Source organism: Salvelinus sp. IW2-2015, linkage group LG17, assembly GCF_002910315.2.
Source record: "Salvelinus sp. IW2-2015 linkage group LG17, ASM291031v2, whole genome shotgun sequence".
Lineage (NCBI taxonomy): Eukaryota > Metazoa > Chordata > Actinopteri > Salmoniformes > Salmonidae > Salvelinus > Salvelinus sp. IW2-2015.
This window is the reverse complement of record NC_036857.1, coordinates 18857727-18881491: the sequence shown is the minus strand read 5'-3', so window position 1 is coordinate 18881491 and position 23765 is coordinate 18857727. Positions and strand designations below refer to the sequence as shown.

Genomic DNA, 23765 nt, shown 5'->3' with positions numbered 1-23765 from the left:
ATTGATAAATTTGCTAAATATATTTTTTTTTGCCTTGTCATTATTGGGTATTGTGTGTAGATTGGTGAAAGGGATTTGTTTTTAATCCATTTTGAGGCTGTAACTTAATAAAATGTGGAAAAAGTGAAGGGGTCTGAATACTTTCTGAATGCACTGCATAACACGAGCCAGCTGCCTGGTTGTGGTTACAGTCAGGTCCCAAAGACTGTTTTATGAACTTCTTTTCATTCAATTTGCTGTTCAGTGGGAAGACTTTTGGCAAATAATAGACGAAAACATAAAATACATTCTACCACAGGCACAGCTGCTGTTAACTTGATCTGTGAGCATGAAACAGCCAACATTTGTTTTACAGTTGCGTAATTCCTTTTCTGACAAGGGTAGTCCGGAAAGCTTTTTGCATGAATAACGCAATAGCCATTTTGTGCAAATGAAGTGAGCAGAAGTTTCTAGAGAGCATCAGTCAAGACAGGAATGTCTTGCCGTGAAGTTGATTCACATGTGACTCACTTAGAAAAGGAATTTAGTTGCTGTATATCTACAAGGCTAACTTGTAGCAGTTACATGACTATACCTACCACGTGCGTATTGATTTTGTTTATCCACACCGTATGCCATCATGACATGCAGGTTAAAATATCAACTACACTGAACAAAAATAGAAACGCAACAATTTCAAAGATTTAACTGAGTTAGTTTCTAATAGGAAATCAGTCAATTTAAATAAATAAATTAGGCCCTTTTCTATGGATTTCACATGACTGGGAATACAGATATGCATCTGTTAGTCACAGATACCTTGGAATAAAGGTAGGTGTGTTAATCAGGAAATCAGTCAGTATCAGGTGTGACCAACATTTGCCTCATGCAGCGCGACATATCTCCTACACATATAGTTGATCACTCCTATTCAATGTCTGAGCGAAGTTGCTTGATATTGTCGGGAACTAGAACATGCTGTCGTACACATCGATCCAGAGCATCCCAAACAGGTTTAATGGGTGACATGTCTGGTGAGTATGTAGGCCACTAAAACAACATTGGTGGTGGCATGTGGTAGAGAAATTAACATTTTAAATTATCTTCCAACTGCACGCTCCCTCAACTTGAGACATCTGTGGTGTTGTGTGACAACATTTTAGTGGCCTTTTATTGTCCCCAGCCAGCACAAGGTGCACCTGTGTAATGATCATGCTGTTTAATCAGCTTCTTGATATGCCACACCTATCAGGTGAGTAGATTATTATGGCAAAGGAGAAGTGCTCACTAACAGGGATATAAACACAATTTGAGAGAAATAAGCTTTTTGTGGTTTTGGAATATTTCTGGGATCTTTCATTTCAGCTTATGAAACATGGGACCAGCAGTTTACATGTTGCTTTATATTTTTGTTCAGTATAGTTTTAGGATATCTTGTGGTTTCTTCCTAATTGTTCCTATGTGGGGTGCTCTACATTTAGGAGATGAACACTTCATCTCTTGAGCAGTTTTTTGGGAGATTATCTCGTGTTTGTGCATTGGGCTATTAAACAAGCCTGTTTTAGATGCCCAGCCAATGAATGTGTGAACACAAGCTGTCGCCCAACAAAGACCACCCAGTGAGCTATGAGTGGTGAGCGCGCTGTGCGGTGAGCGTACTGAGCGCTCATTGACAGCTCCACTCAGCGAATGCTTATTGAGCCCTTCTTGTGCTTGAATGTAAGTGCCTAGCCTCTTGGGTTTTAATGGGCATGTTAAATGTGACTCTTCAAGGAAAAGTGATGGTGGCAAAATTTAAATCTAGTGTATTTTTATCATTGCCGGACTTTGCTGCTCAACATTAGCTGTCAGTTCAGTTGATTTGTTCATGGACTGTGGCTGCCTGCCGGGTGTTTCATTGTTTGGCTCTATACTGCAATTCCATAATTGACAGAATTCTATGGATCTTTGCTGGATCTCCACTCAGAGATGAGTTTTCTCACTTGGGTTGAAATCTGATATGAAGAGACCCCACATGACGTTCCAGTTTAGGTGGCATTGTTGTTCCCCACAGGAGGATCACTTTACTACGACATAGGCCTACTTTTGTATTTTGGCAAATCCTTTACATGTTGCGTTTTATATTTTTGTATAATGTATATTCATTTGGGGGCATGTCAAACACATGAAACATTCATGGACATTTAGCTAGCTTACTATTGCTAGCTAGTTTGTCCTGGTAGATGAACATTGGGTTGTTATTTTAACTGAAATGGATTATGGTCCTTTTTTGTTGCTGGATCCTTGTAGAATTTTGACCCGTGTCTGGGCATCGAACATCAAGCTGCGCATCTAGCCATCCTGTTTTGAACCAATTTATTCCAGCAGTCTAATGTGTTTATATATGCTATTGCAAAAAAATATAATTTGACGGTTTTAGGTAGGCACTCCATTAGAAAATGCAAAAACAATTATCATTCGTTTGTTACTGTAGGCTTATATATATAAAAACGAAAAACCCCAACACCTCAATTCACCTTCACAAAGAAATGCATTCATATTTAAGGTCGGTCTTTAGAATCATTAAAAATATATATACTTTACCTGCACTGCAGTCTCTTCACAAGGCAATTAATAATATTCTCACCCATCAGACAATAGTCAATTTAATCTGGTCATTAAGCTACATCTATTATTATAGGGCTATGTGTGAAGTGAGTTTTGATATAGTTTAGGTGTAGACAACTTGTGAAGGAAAAACTCTAACAGTGTTGAATAGACTTATTTAGGAAAAGGCAAGGACTGGTGTTTAAAATGTTAAATTCATGACCTCAAAATGATGCTCTGTCTTTTGTTACTGTAGTTATCTATCATTAATCTCTCTTCGTTCATCTTTCAAATACCCATGTGGGGTCGTATGCTCCTGAAAACCAATGAGTAGATGGGAGAAGCGGGACTTGCAGCACGTCAGGTGTCTCACCTAGATCCAAGTTCTGTTTTAGTGCTTGGCTACGCAAACGCTCGGTCACACGCGTGACTGGTGTGGGTGAAATGATTGAATAACATGTGTGTTCATTTTATTTTGTAACGCTCGCAAATGCAATGTGTTCGGTGAGGTTTGCATGTTTGTTTATTTATTTATTTATTTCACCTTTATATAACCAGGTAGGCAAGTTGAGAACACGTTCTCATTTACAATTGCGACCTGGCCATGATAATGCAAAGCAGTTCGACACATACAACAACACAGAGTTACACATGGAGTAAAACAAACATACAGTCAATAATACAGTAGAAAAATAAGTCTATATACAATGTGAGCAAGGGAGGTAAAGGCAAAAAAAGGCCATGGTGGTGAAGTAAATACAATATAGCAAGTCAAACACTGGAATGGTAGATTTGCAGTGGAAGAATGTGCAAAGTAGAGAGAAATAATGGGGTGCAAAGGAGCAAAATAAATAAATACAGTAGGGAAAGAGGTAGTTGTTTGGGCTAAATTATAGATGGGCTATGTACAGGTGCAGTAATCTGAGCTGCTCTGACAGCTGGTGCTTAAAGCTAGTGAGGGAGATAAGTGTTTCCAGTTTCAGAGATTTTTGTAGTTCGTTCCAGTCATTGGCAGCAGAGAACTGGAAGGAGAGGCCAAAGGAAGAATTGGTTTTGGGGGTGACCAGAGAGATATACCTGCTGGAGCGCGTGCTACAGGTGGGTGCTGCTATGGTGACCAGCGAGCTGAGATAAGGGGGTACTTTACCTAGCAGGGTCTTGTAGATGACCTGGAGCCAGTGGGTTTGGCGACGAGTATGAAGCGAGGGCCAGCCAACAGAGTGTACAGGTCGCAGTGGTGGGTAGTATATGGGGCTTTGGTGACAAAACGGATGGCACTGTAATAGACTGCATCCAATTTATTGAGTAGGGTATTGGAGGCTTTTTTGTAAATGACATCACCGAAGTCGAGGATTGGTAGGATGGTCAGTTTTACAAGGGTATGTTTGGCAGCATGAGTGAAGGATGCTTTGTTGCGGAATAGGAAGCCAATTCTAGATTTAACTTTGGATTGGATATGTTTAATGTGAGTCTGGAAGGAGAGTTTACAGTCTAACCAGACACCTAGGTATTTGTAGTTGTCCACATATTCTAAGTCAGAGCCGTCCAGAGTAGTGATGTTGGACAGGCGGGCAGGTGCAGGCAGCGATCGGTTGAAGAGCATGCATTTCGTTTTACTAGCATTTAAGAGCAGTTGGAGGCCACGGAAGGAGTGTTGTATGGCATTGAAGCTCGTCTGGAGGGTTGTTAACACAGTGTCCAAAGAAGGGCCAGAAGTATACAGAATGGTGTCGTCTGCGTAGAGGTGGATCAGAGACTCACCAGCAGCAAGGGCGACATCATTGATGTATACAATGTTAGCCTCTGTCTGGTACATTTGATATGATTATTTGTTTCATCTGTTGAAACTAAAATGAACTTCTAGTTTAGTTTCCATGTATTTACTAATGTGTAGTTAATAGCCTCTGTCGGGTACATTTCTATATTTCTACATTGCTTTGTGTATCATCTTGTAGTGGTTTACCGCAGTATGGAAAATTGGCATTATGTATGTTTGTTTGAGAAACGGAACAGCTCAGATGACACTTGTTGGTGCTAATGGTGGTTCTCCTGGGAAGAAAATAAGCCTACACGCGTTCTACTGAGTCTTGTTTCAACCCTCTCTCATAGCTGCTGTTTGTGTGAAGAAAACTAGCAGCTAGTGATAGAAACTCACTTAATCGACCACTGTTGTCAGGAGATCTGAGAGAGGCTCCTGTGAAAGGCAATCAGGCTAGCTAGCTGTGTTTCTACTTTCCCACCACTCCTCTTCTCACCTGTCTCCCCTTCGCCTCCCCCTTCGCCTCCCTCTCCCCCAGTCATCCTGACAGATGAGGAGGTGCAAAGGAAGAAGGATCTGATCCAGAAGAGGAAGGAGGAGGAGGCGGTGCGGGAGGCCCTGAGACCAAGGCTGAATGACGAGCAGAGCCAGGTCATCGCATCATTGGTGGAGGCACACCACAAGACCTACGACGACTCCTACTCCGACTTCTCACACTTCAGGGTCTGTACTGATCGAAATATGCTTAGCCACTCACGTTCTCATTTTTTTGCTATATATATTTTATTGCGATATGAAATCACAGCTATTGCATGACATGCATTTAATGTTTTACCATTTTCACTTCAAGTGATTCTGTGTCTGTTGTTTTTTCAATCACTCCCATGTGCACTTTACAAGATAGACAAAATGTATTCTTGTTAAATGCACGTGTTGTGTGTTTGCAGCCCCCGGTGCGAGAGGGCCCAGTAACACGCAGTGCCAGTCGTGCAGCCTCCTTTCACTCGCTGTCAGATGCCTCCTCAGACTCCTTCAACCACTCACCAGGTGAGGGACATATGCTCACGCGCAGACACACAGTATACATGCACCACAATCACATGTTCCATTAACATGATGAGCAAGACTACCCTTGTCGTCATTGACAAGTCTCTCCAAATGTCTTGAGTCAATCAGTATTCAACCCCTTTGTTGAGGCAAGCCTAAATAAGTTCAGGAGTAAAACTGTGCTTAATAAGTTCCATGGACTCTGTGTGCAATAATAGTGTTTTTATAACTACCTATTCTCTGTACCCCACACATACATTTATCTGTAAGGTCCCTCAGTCGAGAAATTTATTTCAAACACAGATTCAACCACAAAGACCAGCGAAAGAAGGGCACCTATTGGTAGAAGGGTAAAATAAAAAATCAGACATTGAATATCTCTTTGAGCATGGTGAAGTTATTACTTATACTTTGGATGTATCAATACACCCAGTCACTACAAAGATACAGGTGTCCTTCCTAACTGAGTTGCCGCAGTGGAAGGAAACCTCTCAGGGATTTCACCATGAGGTCAATGGTGACTTTAAAACAGAGTTTAATGGGTGTGATAGGAGAAAACTGAGGATGGATAGTTACTTCCACAATACTAACCTAAATGACAGAGTGAAAAGGAAGCCTGTACAGAATACAAATATTCCAGAACTTGCATTCTGTTTGCAATAAGGCACTAAATGTGGCAAAGAAATTCACTTTATGTTCTGAATACAATTTTTTTAGGGCAAATCCAACACAACACATTCTTGAGTACCATTCTTAATATTTTCAAGCATGGTGGTGGCTGCATCATGTTATGGGTGTTCTTGTCATCGGGAAGGACTAAGAAGTTTTTACTTTAAATAAAAATAAACTGAATAGAGCTAAGCACAGGAAAAATCCTAAAGGGAAAACCTGGTTGTCTGCTTTCCAAACAGACACTGGGAGACACAACCTTTCAGCAAGACAATAACCTAAAACACAAGGCGAAGTCCACACTGGAGTTGCTTACCAAGATGACGTTGAATGTTCCTGAGTGGCCTAGTTAATTTTGACATAAATCGGCTTGAAGATCAATGCGTAGACTTGAAAATAGCAATGATCAATAACCTTCTTGAGGGAGCTTGAAGAATTTTAAAGATAATGTGCAAATATTGCACAATCCAGGTGTACAAAGGTCTAAGAGACTTACCCAGAATGACTCACAGCTGTAATTGCTGCCAAAGGTGATTGTACCATGTATTGACTCAGGGTGGTGAATACTTATGTAAATTAGATTTCTGTATATACTTTTCATAACATTTGGTAAAATGTATATTTAAAAAGAATCCAGCTGTAACGCAACAAAATTGGTATCAGTCTAGGGGAATGATTACTGTTACTGCAGTAGGCTATAGGCCTATTTCAATCATATTTAAATACATTTAATGTTCAATAAATTTGAGTTCTGTTTTGCTACTTGTATGCTACTGTCTGAATATATTTCATAATGTATAGCCTTTAATGTGCGGTAAGCATTAACATTTTATTGGATAACCATTAGAGTAAGCTACCTCAATATTTGCAGCCGTAGGTGGTAATATCTCTCTGGGAGCTGATCTGTTGTAGGTCATGTGAATAATACTTATGTTAAGATGAGATTTGAATTGAGAAAGATGATCTGAGAGAAGCACTGCCTTTCTTTCGATCCAATCAGTATCGACACATGCTCCAACAACGCACTTTTACTGTCTGTTCTCTTTGCGTGGTGTTTTGGGAAACGCATGTTATATCTTCGGCTGTTGTAGGAAAGATGCGTCGTTAAAGCACTCATAAGCCTAAGTTACATCACTTTCGGGAAACTGGGCCCTGGAAGAGTTGAATGGCCTTTTGTACCATTTCATTGTAAACCTTTTGCTTCCTTTAGCAACCATTTATTGCCACTGACATCTCTCCCTCGTTCACATTCCCCATGAACTCTTACATTTATCCTTTCTCTTTATTATTGAACACCTCTCTTTCTACCATCTCCATTAAACACCTTTATTCTCTCTCCCTGTGTAGAGTCGGTGGACACCAAGCTGATGAAATTCAGCAGTCTATTGATGATGTACCAGGACAGTGCAGGCAGCCCGGACTCCAGTGAGGACGATGGCTCCAAGTTCTCCATGTTGCCCCACCTGGCTGACCTGGTCAGTTACAGCATCCAGAAGGTCATCGGCTTCGCTAAGATGATCCCTGGCTTCAGGTGGGACTCTCTGCATATCATGTGCCTTCTGGTCTGGGGTCAGTTCTACATTTTGCCCACTAATGGTTAAGGTTAGGATTGTACGTAGATGAAAATTCACCCCGGAGCCCTACAATAGTACATTAAAGGGATTGTGTAGGACCTACACAAATGATTGCTCCACCATATTCTGTATCTTTAATTAGGCAATTACACAACAACATGTTGATCTGTCAGGCTCCTTCTGTCCATTAAGCCTTTAGTAGTTATTTCTGTGGGTGGACGACTTCATTAATTGCATAGCTACAAGCTTTGGTACCGTGTGTTATTGTGTGTGTGTGTGTGTGTGTGTGTGTGTGGCATTTGATAAACACTTAGGACCTCCGGCGGGTACTGCGCAGTGCTCTTCCTGGAATACGCTGGAACAGAGTGATTGCATCACATGACGTGTTCAGTTAAGGTTCCCGATCCATCCCCAGATGTATGCAGTCAGTGAACATGTTGTACAGAACATGCCGTGAATACATATTCACAACAAGTTGTTTCATGTTTAACATGTGGTTCCGACAAAGCCGTAATGATGTCCTCGGCATGGGGAAGGGTGTGCCAGACAAATTTAACATTCATAGACTCACTAGAGAGTTGATTTACTGCGGGAATGAATCCTCATTCTCAAAATGATTAAATGCGTTAAGGCCAAAGTCAAATATGCATAGGGAAGTGGTAAACTCTCATACTGTGTAAAATTGTACATTTTACTGACCTGCGTTTGAGTCATTCCTGCACCCTCTCCCCAATAGTTGATCTCCATGAACTATCAAAGCCTATGCGCTGTGCTTACAGTACTTATTTGAACTTCGGTCTCAGAAAGCATTCAGGTAAATGGCTGAAACCTGTATTTGTGATGAAGGGTTAGATCACAGGTGTAAACGGATCTCTCACCAGCCATATCAGTCGGTGTTGCATTTATTCAGGATTCACATTCAGTTACAGGATCTGTTTAGAATGACCTGGCTGGCTGGCTGGCTGTGTTAGTGTGGCTCATGACTCAGTCATTGGCAGGGAGACTGCCTGTTCCCCAGCAGTCAGAGGTGCTGTACGGGCACAGCGGATCAAGATTCCCAGTAATTAGGTGTGCGTGCTGAAAGCAAAACAACTTAATAAATCGGACATACTTTTTCTTATTATTTACCTTCTGCTGGCACCTGTAGCACCAAAACAACTGTAAAAGCTACCCGTCTTCAGTTTGCTAGGGGAAAACAGTTTTGTTACAACTTATACTTTTCGCACAACAACGTGTGCACATATCCTAATGTATTTAAATGGCTATAGGTTTGAATGGGAAAAATTCTGCTCGCTTCTAGTGACTTGTCTTGTCAAACATTTAAGCTAGAAACGCCTTTCAAATGTGCGAAACGTTCTGGAATAATGTGCTTGTATACAGATTTTTGTAACCATGTAACCATTTGTTTGACATGTACAGACTGACTCAATTTAGATTGTGAAAAGATTGACACTTTTTGAACTATAACCATTTTAAATTTGCATAAGCCCCATATACTTTAAAGGCAAAATTTGGATTCGCCACCGATCTGTCCTCTTTAAAGTGAACTCTGGGAGAGGGTAAAAAATAATAATAACTCAGTTCTTTGTATTCACAATGCTCTTGCTTTTGAATGAGGACTCAACTCTTTTGCCACTTAATTTAACCTATTTTGTGGTCCGAATCCTCTTTGCATTCTCATTGCTGTGTTTAGAAAGGGACCAATGTCTTAAACATTTTGTCAATGCACTGGGTCTTTACAAAGTGCAGGACAAGCCATTCCATCAGAACGTGTTATCGGGCAGCTACATATACCTACTTGCATTTTGGAATCTAATAGATTGCATTATTTTAAAAGTTAAGACATAATAGTTGTAATTGGAAGATATTATTATAATGTAAATATTATTCTTAACAGAATACATAGCAGAATAATAACTGCAGATTAAATAATGCTGTAATTGAAAAATGTAAACCCAATGTAGGCTACTACCACTTTAAATGCTAGAATAGGTTTTGTAAAAACACACATGGCTTATGATGCTAATAGTATTCACTCAAGCTTACTAAAATATCCCGCTATAATATCTCCACACCTACAAACCACCTCAAAATAGCTCACTGTAACCAGAGAAGAAGAGGCAAAGTGACAATCTGTCTGTGTGAAAATACAAGGTTAACCATTTTTTGTATGGAGGTTAATGGGCAACATAACATTCAATTGCTAATTTGCTACGAAAGGTTTATTTGATCGAATAGAAATTTTGGTTTCTGTGAATGTGCGCACGTGGCATTACGGCAACTTTGAGACAAACTACTTTATATCGGAGTTGTTCACGCGTGTATCTGCCCTCATTGGCTAGAATGTTCCCGGCTAATCCTACCGTCTCCCACCTGACTTCCGCCTTTGCAGACGTATTCCCATAGTTAGAGCAGTCAGTTCAGTATCCTGTTAGTATATAGATAATCTTTGCCAATACTAACCAGTTGGCCTATGAAAACTATATTACTACTGCAGTCACAACCACTACAGTGCAACCATTTTACTTGCATATGTGCCTAAATATTTTGGTGTTAGACCTGGTATTAACATTTTGGAGCACCAGTGTGACGAAAAAAATGAAGGATTCTAGCTTTATTACCTCAAATATTTTCATTGTGCCCCTAAATTTCTTGGTGTGTGCCTCCATTTTCCTACTACCACTACTCTTTCACAACCATATACTTCAAGACTAGCAAGTACACACATTTACCTCAGGTAATGTCATTTTCTAGTTTGGTGTTAACCTTGGTACAGGTGTGTGAATATGGATGGGGAGAGGGAGAGATGTGGGTGGAGGGGTAGAACAGCATGCCCCTGTGTGCTCCTGCTCAAAATAAAACAGTGGAATGCCGTCGTCCTGGTAACCATATAATGCATTGTACATCTTGTCCTTCCTGTTTCTCTCCTCCCCTAGAACATTCTAGAGAACAGTGCTGATTCACTCATCCTGTCAGAAGACACGCTGTGGGTACAAAAAATAAAAATGAGTGAGATGGAAATAGATTTGTTTTCTTCAGACAATCCTTCAATTCCAGTTTCAAGGATAAGAACTACTTTGTTTTGTTAGGAAGTAAAAGAAAGGCATTGTCCAATGGGCTCAAATTCCAGCCTGGGTATGGTGTTATGCTGATTTCCCCCATCTTTTGGTACCAATGGAACCCAATCTTTAAATCTGGACTGAATCGCACAATGGGAGAAACGGGTTCCTATTGCCTCAATTCTTCAGCTGGTATAATAGAAGCCGATAAGAGGCCATCTGTGTGATGTGATGATGGGTAAGGGCACCCTGTCACACTGCATGTTTGGCTCAGTACATGTTATTGTGTTTCCAGAGGGCTGACTGCTGAGGACCAGATCGCCCTGCTCAAGTCAAGTGCCATCGAGATCATTATGCTACGCTCCAACCAGTCTTTCAACCTAGAGGATATGTCCTGGAGCTGTGGTGGTAGCCCTGACTTCAAGTACTGCATCAACGACGTCACCAAGGGTGAGACACAGAGGCACACACACTCACACACACACACACACATATGTAGAGTGCTGTAAAAAAGTATTTGCCCCCTTCTTGATTTTCTTATTTTTTTGCACATTTGTCACACTTAAATGTTTCAGATCATCAAACACATTTTAATATTACACAAAGATAACCCAAGTAAACACTAATTGCAGTTTAAGTGATGATTTTATTTATTAAGGGGAAAATGCTATCTGAACCTTCATGGCCCTATGTGACAAAGTAATTGCCCCCTAAACCTAATAACTGGTTGTGCCACCCTCAGCAGCAACAACTGCAGTCAAGCATTTGCGGTAACTGACAATGAGTCTTTCACATCGCTGTGGAGGAATTTTGGCCCACTCTTTGCAGAATTGTTTTAATTCAGCCACAGCACCACAGCATTCAGCCACAGTTAGGATCACCACTTTATTTTAAGAATGTGAAATATCAGTAGAGAATTATTTAATTCAGCCTTTTTAAGGTCACGCCACAGCATCTCAATCGGATTCAAGTCCGGACTTTGACTAGGCCACTCCAGAACATTTTTTTTTTTTTTTTTTTAAGCCATTCAGAGGTGGACTTGCTGGTGTGTTTTGGATCATTGTCCTGCTGCAGAACCCAAGTGCGCTTCAGCTTGAGGTCACGAACTGATGGCCAGACATTCTCCTTCAGGATTCTTTGGTAGAGAGCAGAATTCATGGTTCCATCAATCACAGCAAGTCGTCCAGGTCCTGAAGCAGCAAAGCAGCCCCAGACCATCATACTACCACCACCATTTTTGACTGTTGGTATGATGTTCTTTTTCTGAAATGCTGTGTTACTTTTATGCCAGATGTAACGGGACGCACACCTTCCAAAAAGTTATACTTTTGTCTCGTCAGTCCACAGAATATTTCCCAAAAGTCTTGGGGATCATCAAGATGGTTTTTTTTGCCAAAAGTGAGACGAGCCTTTATGTTCTTTTTGGTCAGCAGGGGTTTTCGCCTTGGAACTCTGCCATGGATGCCATTTTTGCCCAGTCTCTTTCTTATGGTTGAGTCATGAACACTGACCTTAACTGAGGCAAGTGAGGCCTGCAGTTCTTTAGATGTTGTTGTGGGTTCTTTTGTGACCTCTTGGATGAGTCGTCGCTGCGCTCTTGGGGTAATTTTGGTAGGCCGGCCACTCCTGGGAAGGTTCACCACTGTTCCAAATTTTCTCCATTTGTGGATTATGGCTCTCACGTGGTTCGCTGGAGTCCCAAAGCTTTAGAAATGGCTTTGTAACCCTTTCCAGACTGAAAGATGTCAATTACATTGTTTCTCATCTGTTCCTGAATTTCTTTGGATCGCGGCATGATGTCTTGCTTTTTGAGATCTTTTGGCCTACTTCACTTTGTCAGACAGGTTCTATTTAAGTGATTTCTTGATTCAACTGGTCTGGCAGTAATCAGGCCTGGGTGTGGCTAGTGAAATTGAACTCAGCTTTCAAAAAATGTGATTAACCACAGTAAATTCATGATTTAACAAGGGGGGAATTACTTTTGTCACATAGGGCCATGAAGGTTCGGATAGCTTTTTTCCCTTAATAAATCAAATGATCACTTAACTGCATTTTGTGTTTACTTGGGTTATTTTTGTGTAATAAAAATTTGTTTGATCTGAAACATCGAAGTGTGACACATGTGCAAAAACATAAGAAATCAGGAAGGGGGCAAATACTTTTTCACAGCACTGTATATACAGTTGAAGTCTTTGACATCAGCTGATGTAAGAAGGGCTTTATAAATAAATGTGATTGAAGTCGGAAGTTTACATACACCTTAGCCAAATACATTTAAACTCAGTTTTTCACAATTCCTGACATTTAATCCTAGTAAAAATTCCCTGTCTTAGGTCAGTTAGGATCACCACTTTATTTTAAGAATGTGAAATATCAGAATAGTAGTAGAGAATGATTTATTTCAGCTTTTATTTCTTTCATCACATTCCCAGTGGGTCAGAAGTTTACATACACTCAATTAGTATTTGGTAGCATTGCCTTGAAATTGTTTAACTTGGGTCAAACGTTTTGGGTAGACTTCCACAAGCTTCCCACAATAAGTTGGGTGAATTTTGGCCCATTCCTCCTGACAGAGCTGGTGTAACGGAGTCAGGTTTGTAGGCCTCCTTGCTCGCACACGCTTTTTCAGTTCTGCCCACAAATTTTCTATAAGATTGAGGTCAGGGCTTTGTGATGGCCACTGCAATACCTTGACTTTGTTGTTCTTAAGCCATTTTGCCACAACTTTGGAGTATGCTTGGAGTCATTGTCCATTTGAAGACCCATTTGCGACCAAGCTTCCTGACTGATGTCTTGAGATGTTGCTTCAATATATCCACATAATTTTCCTACCTCATGATGCCATTTATTTTGTAAAGTGCACCAGTCCCTCCTGTAGCAAAGCACCCCCACAACATGATGCTACCACCCCCTTGCTTCACGGTTGGGATGGTGTACTTCGGCTTGCAAGCCTCCTCCAAAACATATTATGCCAAACAGTTCTATTTTTGTTTCATCAGACCAGAGGACATTTCTCCAAAAAGTACTATCTTTGTCCCCATGTGCAGTTGCAACCCATAGTCTGGCTTTTTTATGGCGGTTTTGGAGCAATGGCTTCTTCCTTGCTGAGCGGCCTTTCAGGTTATATTGAAAGATAGTACTCGTTTTACTGTGGATATAAATACTTTTGTACCTGTTTCCTCCCGCATCTTCACAAGGTCATTTGCTGCTGTTCTGGGATTGATTTGCACTTTTCGCACCAAAGTACGTTCATCCCTGAGCGGTATGCCGGCTACGTGGTCCCATGGTGTTTATACTTGCGTACTATTGTTTGTACAGATGAACGTGGTACCTTCAGGCGTTTGGAAATTGTTCCCAAGGATGAACCAGATTTTTCTGAGGTCTTTGCTTGACATCATGGGAAAAATAAATCAGCCAAGAGGCACTGAGTTTGAAGGTAGGCCTTGAAATACATCCACAGGTACACCTCCAATTGACTCAAATTATATCAAATAGCATATCAGAGGCTTCTAAAGCTATGACATCATTCTCTGGAATTTTCCAAGCTGTTTAAAGGCACAGTCAACTTAGTTTATGGAAACGTCTTACCCACTGGAATTGGGATACAGTAAATTGTAAGTGAAATTATCTGTCTGTAAACAATTGTTGTACAAAATCCTTGTCTTGCACAAAGTAGATGTCCTAACCGACTTGCCAAAACTATAGTTTGTTAACAAGAAATTTGTGGAGTGGTTGAAAAATTAGTTTTAATGACTCCAACCTAAGTGTATGTTAACTTCCGACTTCAACTGTATATATGCATGTATATGTGTATATATACACACACTCTTCACACTACATAATGTGCCTTCAGAAAGTATTCATACACCTTGACTTATTCCACATTTTGTTAGTCGGAATTCAAATTTGATTAAATTGATTTTGTTACTGACCCATCTACACACAATGTCCAATAATGACAAAGTGCAAACATGTTTTTAGACATATTTGCACATTTATTTTAAATAAAATACAGAAATCTCTTTTTTTATTTAACTAGGCAAGTCCGTTAAGAACAAATTCTTATTTACATTGATGGCCTACTAAAAGGCAAAAGGCCTCCTGTTTGGCTGGGATTATAAAATAAATACAATATTAATATAGGACAAAACCCACATCACAACAAGTGAGACAATACAACACTACATGGAGACCTAAGACAACAACACAGCATGGTAGCAACATAACAACAACAACAACAACATGATAGAAACACAAATCGGTAGCTGCATAAAACATGGTACAAAGATTATTGGGCACAGACAACAGCACAAAGGGCAAGAAGGTAGAGACAACAATACATCACACAGTACCAGTCAAGTTTGGACACACCTACTTATTCAAGGGTTTTTCATTATTGTAGAAAACAAATCAAAATATATTTGAGATTCTTCAAAGTTGCCACCCTTTGCCTTGATGAGAGCTTTGCACACGCATACAGCCAAAACAACTGTGGAATGGCTTCAAAACAAGAATATGAAAGTCCTTGAGTGGCCCAGCCAAAGCCGAGACTTGAATCCCATTTGAAAATCTATGGAAAGACTTGGAGATTGCTGTTTACCGCCGCTCCCCATTTAACTTAACGGAGCTTGAGAAAATCTGCAAGGAAGAATAGGAGAAAATCCCAAAGCTGATGAATACATACCCAAGGCGACTCAAAGCGGTAATAGCTGCCCAAGATGCTTTTACACAGTATTGACACACGGTATGAGTAGGCCTACTTATCTAAATTAGATTCCTGCGTTCATTTTTCTAAAAACATGTTTTCACTGTCATTATGTGGTATTGTGTGTAGATGGTTGAAAAAATGAGATATATATTTAATAGTTTTTTTATTCCGGCTGTAACACAACATGTGTTGAGGTATGAATACTTTCTGAAGGCGCTGTAGTTCAATCACTATGTCAAACCACATGAACACACACTTACCCCCTGTCTGCCGCTCCCTGTAGCGGGTCACACTCTGGACCTGTTGGAGCCACTAGTGAAGTTCCAGGTGGGCCTGAAGAAACTCAGCCTCCATGAGGAGGAACACGTGCTGCTCATGGCCATCTGCCTGCTGTCTCCAGGTATCTACCTGACCGCTGCCATCTGTGCTTGTTCGTATATGCGTTACATGTGTTTTACATGTATGCCTTGTGTGTGTGTGTGCACGCAAGTTCAGCATGTGCTTGGTTATACTGAGTGTACAAAACATTAGGAATACCTGCTGACCAGGTGAAAGCTACGATCCCTTATTGATGTCAATTGTTAAATCCACTTCAATCAGTGTAGATGAAGGGGAGGAAACAGGTTAAAGGAGGATTTGAGACAATTGAGACATGGATTGTGTATGTGTGCCATTTACATGGTGAATGGGTAAGACAAAATATTTAAGTGACTTTGAAAGGGGTATTTTTATTTAACCTTTATGTAACTAGGCAAGAACAAATTATTATTTACAATGACGACCTACCCCGGGCAAACCCAGACGATGCTGGGCCAATTGTGCGCCGCCCTATGGGACTTCCAATCACGGCCGGTTGTGATACTGCCTGGAATCGAACCAGGGTCTGTGGTGACGCCACTAGCACTGAGATGCAGTGCCTTAGACCACTGTGGCACTCGGGAGCCCCAATGGTAGTAGGTGTCAGGTGCACCGGTTTGAGTGTGTCAAGAACTGCAATGCTGCTGGGTTTTTCACATTCCATTGTATGGTGTGTTTGTGTGCATTCCCATCTCTTCTTCACTCCTTTTGACAGCCTCTCCCTCCTCCCCTCGATGTAGATCGTCCAGGGGTGCAGGACCACGCTAAGATTGAGGTTCTCCAGGACAGTCTGTCGGAGGTGCTCCAGGCCTACATCAGGGTGAACCACCCGGGAGGACGGCTGCTCTATGCCAGGATGATCCAGAAGCTGGCCGACCTGCGCAGCCTCAACGAGGAGCACTCCAAACAGTACCGCTCGCTGTCCTTCCAGCCCGAGCACAGCATGCAGCTCACCCCGCTGGTGCTGGAGGTGTTTGGAAGCGAGGTGTCCTAGCAGCCACGCCGACCCCCACCACCACACCTCTGGTTGGAAGAGATGGACAGACGATCCCTCCTGTGAGGACCCCCGGGAGTTAATTTGTTGAGTTGCTGGATAGAGGGCTCAGTGATGGAAGGGTCTCTGAGTGGGAATAGCGGAATGGACCGGAAAGTCACACTGTCACAGAAACGGTTTTGGTGGGTTAATCAGGGTATTAAGGGTAAATAGAGGAGGAAGGGGTTTCGATATGGTTGTAATTTCCCGTTCATAAGAAAAAGGGAATTTCGAACAGAATGTATTTATAACTAAACTATAAATATACAGTACCAGTCAAAAGTTTGGATACACCTACTCATTCGAGGGTTTTTCTTTATTTTTACTATTTTCTACATTGTAGAAGAATAGTGAATACATCAACACTATTAAATAACACATATGGAATCATGTACTAACCCAAAAATGTTAAACAAATAAATAAATAAAATTATTCTTTAGATTCTAGTCGGGTGACCCTTTGCCTTGATGACAGCTTTGCACACTCTTGGCATTCTCTCAACCAGCATCACCTGGAATGCTTTTCCAGCAGTCTTGAAAGAGTTCCCACATATGCTGAGCACTTGTTGGCTGCTTTTACTTCACTCTGCGGTTCAACTCATCCCTAACCATCTCAATTGGGTTGAGGTCAGGTGATTTTGGAGGCCAGGTCATCTGATGCAGCACTCCATCACTCTCCTTCTTGTTCAAATAGCCCTTACACAGCCTGGGTGTGTTTTGGGTCATTGTCCTGTTGAAAAACAAATGATAGTCCTATTAAGTGCAAACCAGATGGGATGGTGTATCGCTGCAGAATGCTGTGGTAGCCATGCTGGTTAAGTGTGCCTTGAGTTCTAAATAAATCACTGACAGTGTCACCAGCAAAAGACCCCCACTCTATCACACCTCCTCCTCCATGCTTCACGGTGGGAACTACACATGCGGAGATCATCCGTTCACCTACTCTGCGTTTCACAAAGACACGGCGGTTGGAACCAAAAATCTCAAATTTGGACTCATCAGACCAAAGGACAGATTTCCACCGGTCTAATGTCCATTGCTTGTGTTTCTTGGCCCAAGAAAGTCTCTTCTTATTACTGGTGTCCTTTAGTTGTGGTTTCTTTGCAGCAATTTGACCATGAAGGCCTGATTCAGGCAGTCTGCTCTGAACAGTTGATGTTGAAGTCTTTTACTTGAACTCTGTGAAGCATTTATTTGGGATGCAAATTAAGGTACAGTTAACTCTAATGAACTTATCCTCTGCAGCAGAGGTAACTCGGTCTTCCTTTCTTGTGGCGGTTCTCATGAGAGCCAGTTTCATCATAGCGCTTGAAGAAACTTTAAACGTTTTTAATGTTTTGGATTGACTAACCTTCATGTCTTAAAGTAATGATGGACTATCGTTTCTCTTTGCTTATTTGAGCCTTTCTAGCCATAATATGGACTTAGCCCTATTTGGTAAAATACCATCTTCTGTGTACCACCCCTACCTTGTCACAACACAGCTGATTGGCTCAAACGCGTTAAGAAGGAAAGGAATTTCACAAATGTACTTTTAACAAGGCACACCTGTTAATTGATGCATTTCAGATGACTAACTCATGAACATGGTTGAGAAAATGCCAAGAGTGTGCAAAGCTGTCATCAAGGCAAAGGTGTGCCACTTTGAAGAATCTCAAATACAAAAGATATTGTTATTTGTTTAACTTTTTTGGTTACTACATGACTCCATATGTGTTATTTCATAGTTTTGATGTCTTCACTATTATTCTACAATGTAGAAAATAGTAAAACAAAGAAACACATTTTAATGAGTAGGTGTGTTCAAACTTTTGACTGGTACTGTATATACATACATGTAAGCTAATATCTATATTTAAGGTTGTTTCTACTAAAACAAATGGATGAGTAGTCCTCTGTATATTATAAGATATGTAGGACCCAATTTGTGTGCATATGAATGTGTGTATGTATTGACATAGGGTGTGTCAATTGCACACACACACAAATGCACCCTGAGTAGAGTGCAAGGGGCCTTTTTTTATTTTTGATGTTTCTGTATGAGAATACTGAATGACCACAAAAGGGTGTTGAGTACAGGCTCTGAAGTGTTTAGTAGTGGGACTGACATCTGTGTTTACGGTACCATTAATGTATTGTGGAAAGTGTCGGCTACACACAGGATATATTTGGTAACAATTTGGTTCTGTTGCCCCCTTTCAGACGTCAAAATATACACATTTAGCATTTAAAAATCTCTTTCCTTCATTTACATTTACATTTACATTTAAGTCATTTAGCAGACGCTCTTATCCAGAGCGACTTCATAAGAGGAAAGAGAAACATGTTTTATTATGACTTCATAAGAGGAAAGAGAAACATGTTTTATTATTATTGGTTAACTAGCTAAAATAAGATGGCTAAACTAACCTGGTAAGGTGACAAACTGCCCTGCATCAGGGAGAAGTTAGCCTTCTATTGTACAATATACATTTTGAGTAATATGTACGCAAGCTTACAATCAAGAGCAGGAGTCATCGCCGGTCAAACCTGTTTGTAATGATGTAATAATTACTACAACCTTTTAATCAAATCTGCAGATGTTCTTCATGCCTGATCAAATTCTATTCATGGTACAATTACAATGTCACTCCCACCAGTTTCTGTTTGAGAGCCATGTTATGGCCTTAGTAGGTGGAAGGTTCAGCACATCACGAGTGTTTCCTCTCACGCCGTCTGCAGGTCTTGGTCACCCTCTTGTGGTCATTGTCTGTAAATACCACTTATTTCTGTACATAATAAGGGAAAAATAGGCAAATACTAAGAATTCAATTGTTGGGAAGAATGCTCTGGATATATATGCAAGTATGAGATGTGCTATTTTCTTATGTTGTTCCTCTCTTTTGAGGTCTTGATAAGCTTTGACTGCTATGTATACTTTTTTTGGGGGGTGCAAACTCATTGGTTTTATTCGATTTGAGATTGTGTTTCCTGACATCAGCATTCATTCCGCTGCACCAAAATCTTTTCACTGAGGAGACATTCTGACTCAACCTGCTGCTCTGTAAAGCTGCTCTGTAAAGCTACCATACCGTTAGAACCAGGAAAAAGACAACACAATCTTGTTCATGCTCTTTACTACTAACACTGCCTCAACTCAAACAGACAAGGATAAAGGCCAATCAGTCGCCATCGTGGCAGACATGCCTCTCTCCAACACGCCAGCCAGCCTGGCAGAACTCTTCATAGCTTTAATGTGACGGCATCCATTCAGGCCCAACTCAACAGCTGTAGTGCACCAAGAGCTGATGGAACTGAGTTTGTGAGCAGTGGCTTTGGATATGTCACACCGATGGAAAGTGTGACGTCTCTTACCTGGGAAGTGATTAACACTGAACTGATCCAGTGATGAGAGTTTGGGGAGGTGGGCTCAGGTGTGAATAAAGGAGTGACCGTATAGAAGTGTATAGAATGTAAGAATCACAGAAGTGCAGTGTACAGAGCTCCCGATCCAAAGTCTGATATTTTCTCCCATTGCAGCAGATGTCCAGACCCCACTGTGCGTAGACCAGGTATTGTGGAGAAAGCATACTTTTTTGTTGTTGCATATACATAAATCCATGTAAAGGAATGCAGGAAAGATCGGGTCAGAGGTTCTGATGGGAGGAACTCCTCCAAGAGCTCTCTCTGCCTGCTGCCAAGCTGGCTCAGAAAGACCGGCCCATAAACTGCACCCCTCTCCCAACGCAGGTCAGCAACTCCACCTCAGTAGCCTTACAAAACCCTGTTAAACATTTAACAGATACCTCAATGAAACTGAACACTTTCATAATAGCATAGAAGGGAACCAAACATGTGACACACACACCATGACGTTTCTTCAGCAAATTCTGCAGTGTTCTGTTTTTTATCAAGCAAAAAGTCGCCATGTTCTTTTGAAGATAAACTGCCTATAGGGCTGTGTTGCAGGCCCTGTATAGGGATCCATTGTTTTCTCACAGGACGTCTGTTTTTCTAATCACAGCACGATAATCATGTGTACAAGAGGCAGGCAATATAAACAACGGTCCACAATGTAAACAAAGCGTCAGTGAATCTAAATCCATGGTTCCCGCTGCCACTGTCAAAAGTCCAGTCCTAATCCGTATTTCTATTTTTGAGGAATGACTCCGTAATATGTATATCATGCGGTCACCATGGCGGAGTTCAGGCAGGGCTTCTGTGATCAGAACCTTTTTAGGTTTACTATGACGTCACCTGGATTGGCTAAAATAATACATAAAGGTAATACATTTCTTCTTTCAATGTATTGTTAAGATCACTCTATTGCAGACAGTTTCCTGATAAGGCACTGATCACAGCGGCCCTGCCTATATTTTGGCCTGTATGGTTGCTGCTGTTGGTGGCTTTGTTGTATTGCTCTGGTGATGTGGGAAGCAAGCTGAATCCTGAATCCCTGAGTTTATTGTATAGAGCCCTGCCGCCAGGCACTGTTTTAACCAAAACAAACTACCTCTCCCATCGCACATGTATTTTTGGCATGATTGTGTTTCAACTTTTCTTATTTTAATACTAATTCATTGTATTTATTCATTTTACTTCTCAAATGCTGGATGATTTATCTCAACACACCTCAAAATAAGCCTACAGATCAAGAGGAAACGGTCGTTACTCCACGTCTGTCTGCGGGGGGGGGGGGGCTGAAACGGCTCAGCTTTGTATTAAGTGTTCAACCCATTTATGCTACCTGGGATTGGACAGCTTGTAAACTGGGATATTATGACATCACTTCCACGCGTGTATGATGTAGTAGTGTCAAGATTGATGGATTTTTATTATGAACCGCTTATCATGTTTATTTCCTGTCTTGATGGTTTAGATGTCTGCTTTGCAGCCAGCTGCTCAGTCACCTGCTCAGTCTGCCCTCAGCTCAGTGTTCTACTGCCCCTCTTAGCTCATGGCTCTGGAATCCAGGGCTTTATTGTATCACGTGGATGTACAGGACACAGCCCCATGGTAGCACAGTGCTTTACCAACTAAGTATACCGTTTTAAATGGGTTTCTGTAAAAGATTCAATGAAAACGTGTGTGTGTAATCAGTTTTTTTGTAGTGATGGTTGAGGCTGGGCAGTTATCTACCTACGTTCTTGAGAAGCGTGGAAGTTTTTCTTTGGATAGAGCGAGATGAGGAAAGATTGAGTAATCGAATGAATGTTGCTCACTGTTTTGGAATCTTTTTCTTTTTGCTCTGATTGTCCTCTGCTACCTCTTTTTAATATGCGCTTGCTCACATGCACACGCACGCATACAGTACTACAGTACGCACGCATACAGTACTACAAACGCATACAGTACTACAGTACGCACGCATACAGTACTATAAATGCATACAGTACTACAGAATGTGCACAGACTCAATATGCACTTCTATTTCACCAGCAGTTTTTGCCAGTGATGCACTTGTTTGTCTCTATGCTCTGGCTTTTGTCTGAAATCTATTACTGATGATCACTATAGCAAATCACCAATGGTTTCAGTCGTTTAACATTGAATGCACATTATAGCTCAGTTACCTTGGTGTGCCTAGAAACCAGAGCCTTATTTTGGGACAATATCAGGGGTTTAACGAAACACATTTTTAAAATTCTTATTTAAGACCATGTTCAAATGGCTTTTCACAACTCCGTTTATTTTATTATCAATCTTTATGGGTTAGGAGAACATGCCATCAGCTCACCCCTACTGGGAAGCACATTTTAAATGATGATCCACCGGATGCAAATATGCTTCACATCTTTGAAGCTGAGGTGACGCTTGATGTTTCAGGGGTGGGAATGTACAGAAGGCCAACATAACACATCTATATACACTATGTCTCACCTGACAGGTTTTAGTCCATTCATGTAGACTGTGCATTGCTCTGCGGAGAGGATTTGGTTAAGCATATTTGTGTGAAATATAACAATGGCCTTTTTTCCTCTTATTATATTCTATGCTAATGTAGTTGTTATTAGGGCCTATGTTTTCTCCTGCCTAACGGATGTAGCCTATCGGTTAAGAGCGTTGGGACCGTAGCTGAAAGGTCACTGGTTCGAAACCCTGAGCTGACTAGGTGAAAAATCTGTCTGTGCCCTTGAGCAACACACTTAACCCTAATTGCTCCTGTAAGTCGCTCTAGATAAGAGCGTCTGCTAAATGACTAAAATGTACATGTATTACTGGAATGGAAGGAGGTGTGAACTGTTATGAATCTGGACTGCTTTATTGCTGTTGGAGGACAGTACATAGTTGTTAGCAAGGACTGTTGGTCTTTGAGGTCTCTATGTTAGTTTTTAATCCCCACTGCTCTCCTTGATACATTCTCTAAGGTCAATATTATTGTATTTAGTTGATGATGAAGCATCAGTTGATCTTGTGAATGGTCCAAAAACACAACATACACTGGTGTACTTTGTTGACTGACTTCTGGTAGCCAGACCATTTCTCATTTAGTAATCAATCATTGTAATTCATCTCAAAGTCCCAAGATAAGTCATTTTTTATACATGCACACCATGTAATTCTCATGATTCGATGCTTCACACGGACTTTCAACGATCTTTGCGTTGTTTGTTAATGATATCAATGCTCTAGTTGATAGTAAAACCGTTGTCTTTGTTCAATCACCGGCTGTTTTTGTGTTTCTCTTATTCTTCTGAAGTTGATCCATCGTACATTGATTTATGTGCATTGTATGTAGTATATAATGTTTTGAAAAATCGCAAATAAACCTCTGTACATATTGATGCAAAAATCCATGTCTTCATATATCCTCGAAAGGAAACCATACTAGATTTGCTACCCTCAAGATGGGTCTGTAAAAGTCATGAACATGGAAATGATTTGTATACATGCAAACAGCTCTTGCTGTTAGTTTATAATTTGCGTACCGTCCCAACAGATCTACAGATGACACAATTTCTCTCACTCCACACTGCCCTTTCCCACTTGGACAAAAGGAACACCTATGTGAGAA

General features: G+C 40.9%; 1 protein-coding gene across 9 annotated transcripts in view; it reads left to right on the top strand.

Annotated features, from left to right (window-relative positions):
• Positions 1–23535, top strand: part of LOC111976267 (vitamin D3 receptor A) — a 112681-nt gene extending 89146 nt beyond the window's left edge. For 7 of the 9 annotated variants that reach the window (XM_024005051.2, XM_024005048.2, XM_070447906.1 and 4 more), the window contains 6 exons: positions 4863–5047; positions 5272–5371; positions 7388–7571; positions 10969–11123; positions 15665–15781; positions 16479–23535. In XM_024005051.2, coding sequence (XP_023860819.1) covers positions 4863–5047; positions 5272–5371; positions 7388–7571; positions 10969–11123; positions 15665–15781; positions 16479–16732 — 995 coding nt within the window. In that variant the 3' untranslated portion in view covers positions 16733–23535. The remainder of the gene's footprint in view (positions 1–4862; positions 5048–5271; positions 5372–7387; positions 7572–10968; positions 11124–15664; positions 15782–16478) is intronic. The other 2 variants (XR_011481305.1, XM_070447907.1) reach the window with 2 other exon arrangements.
• The last annotated feature ends 230 nt before the right edge of the window (positions 23536–23765 follow it).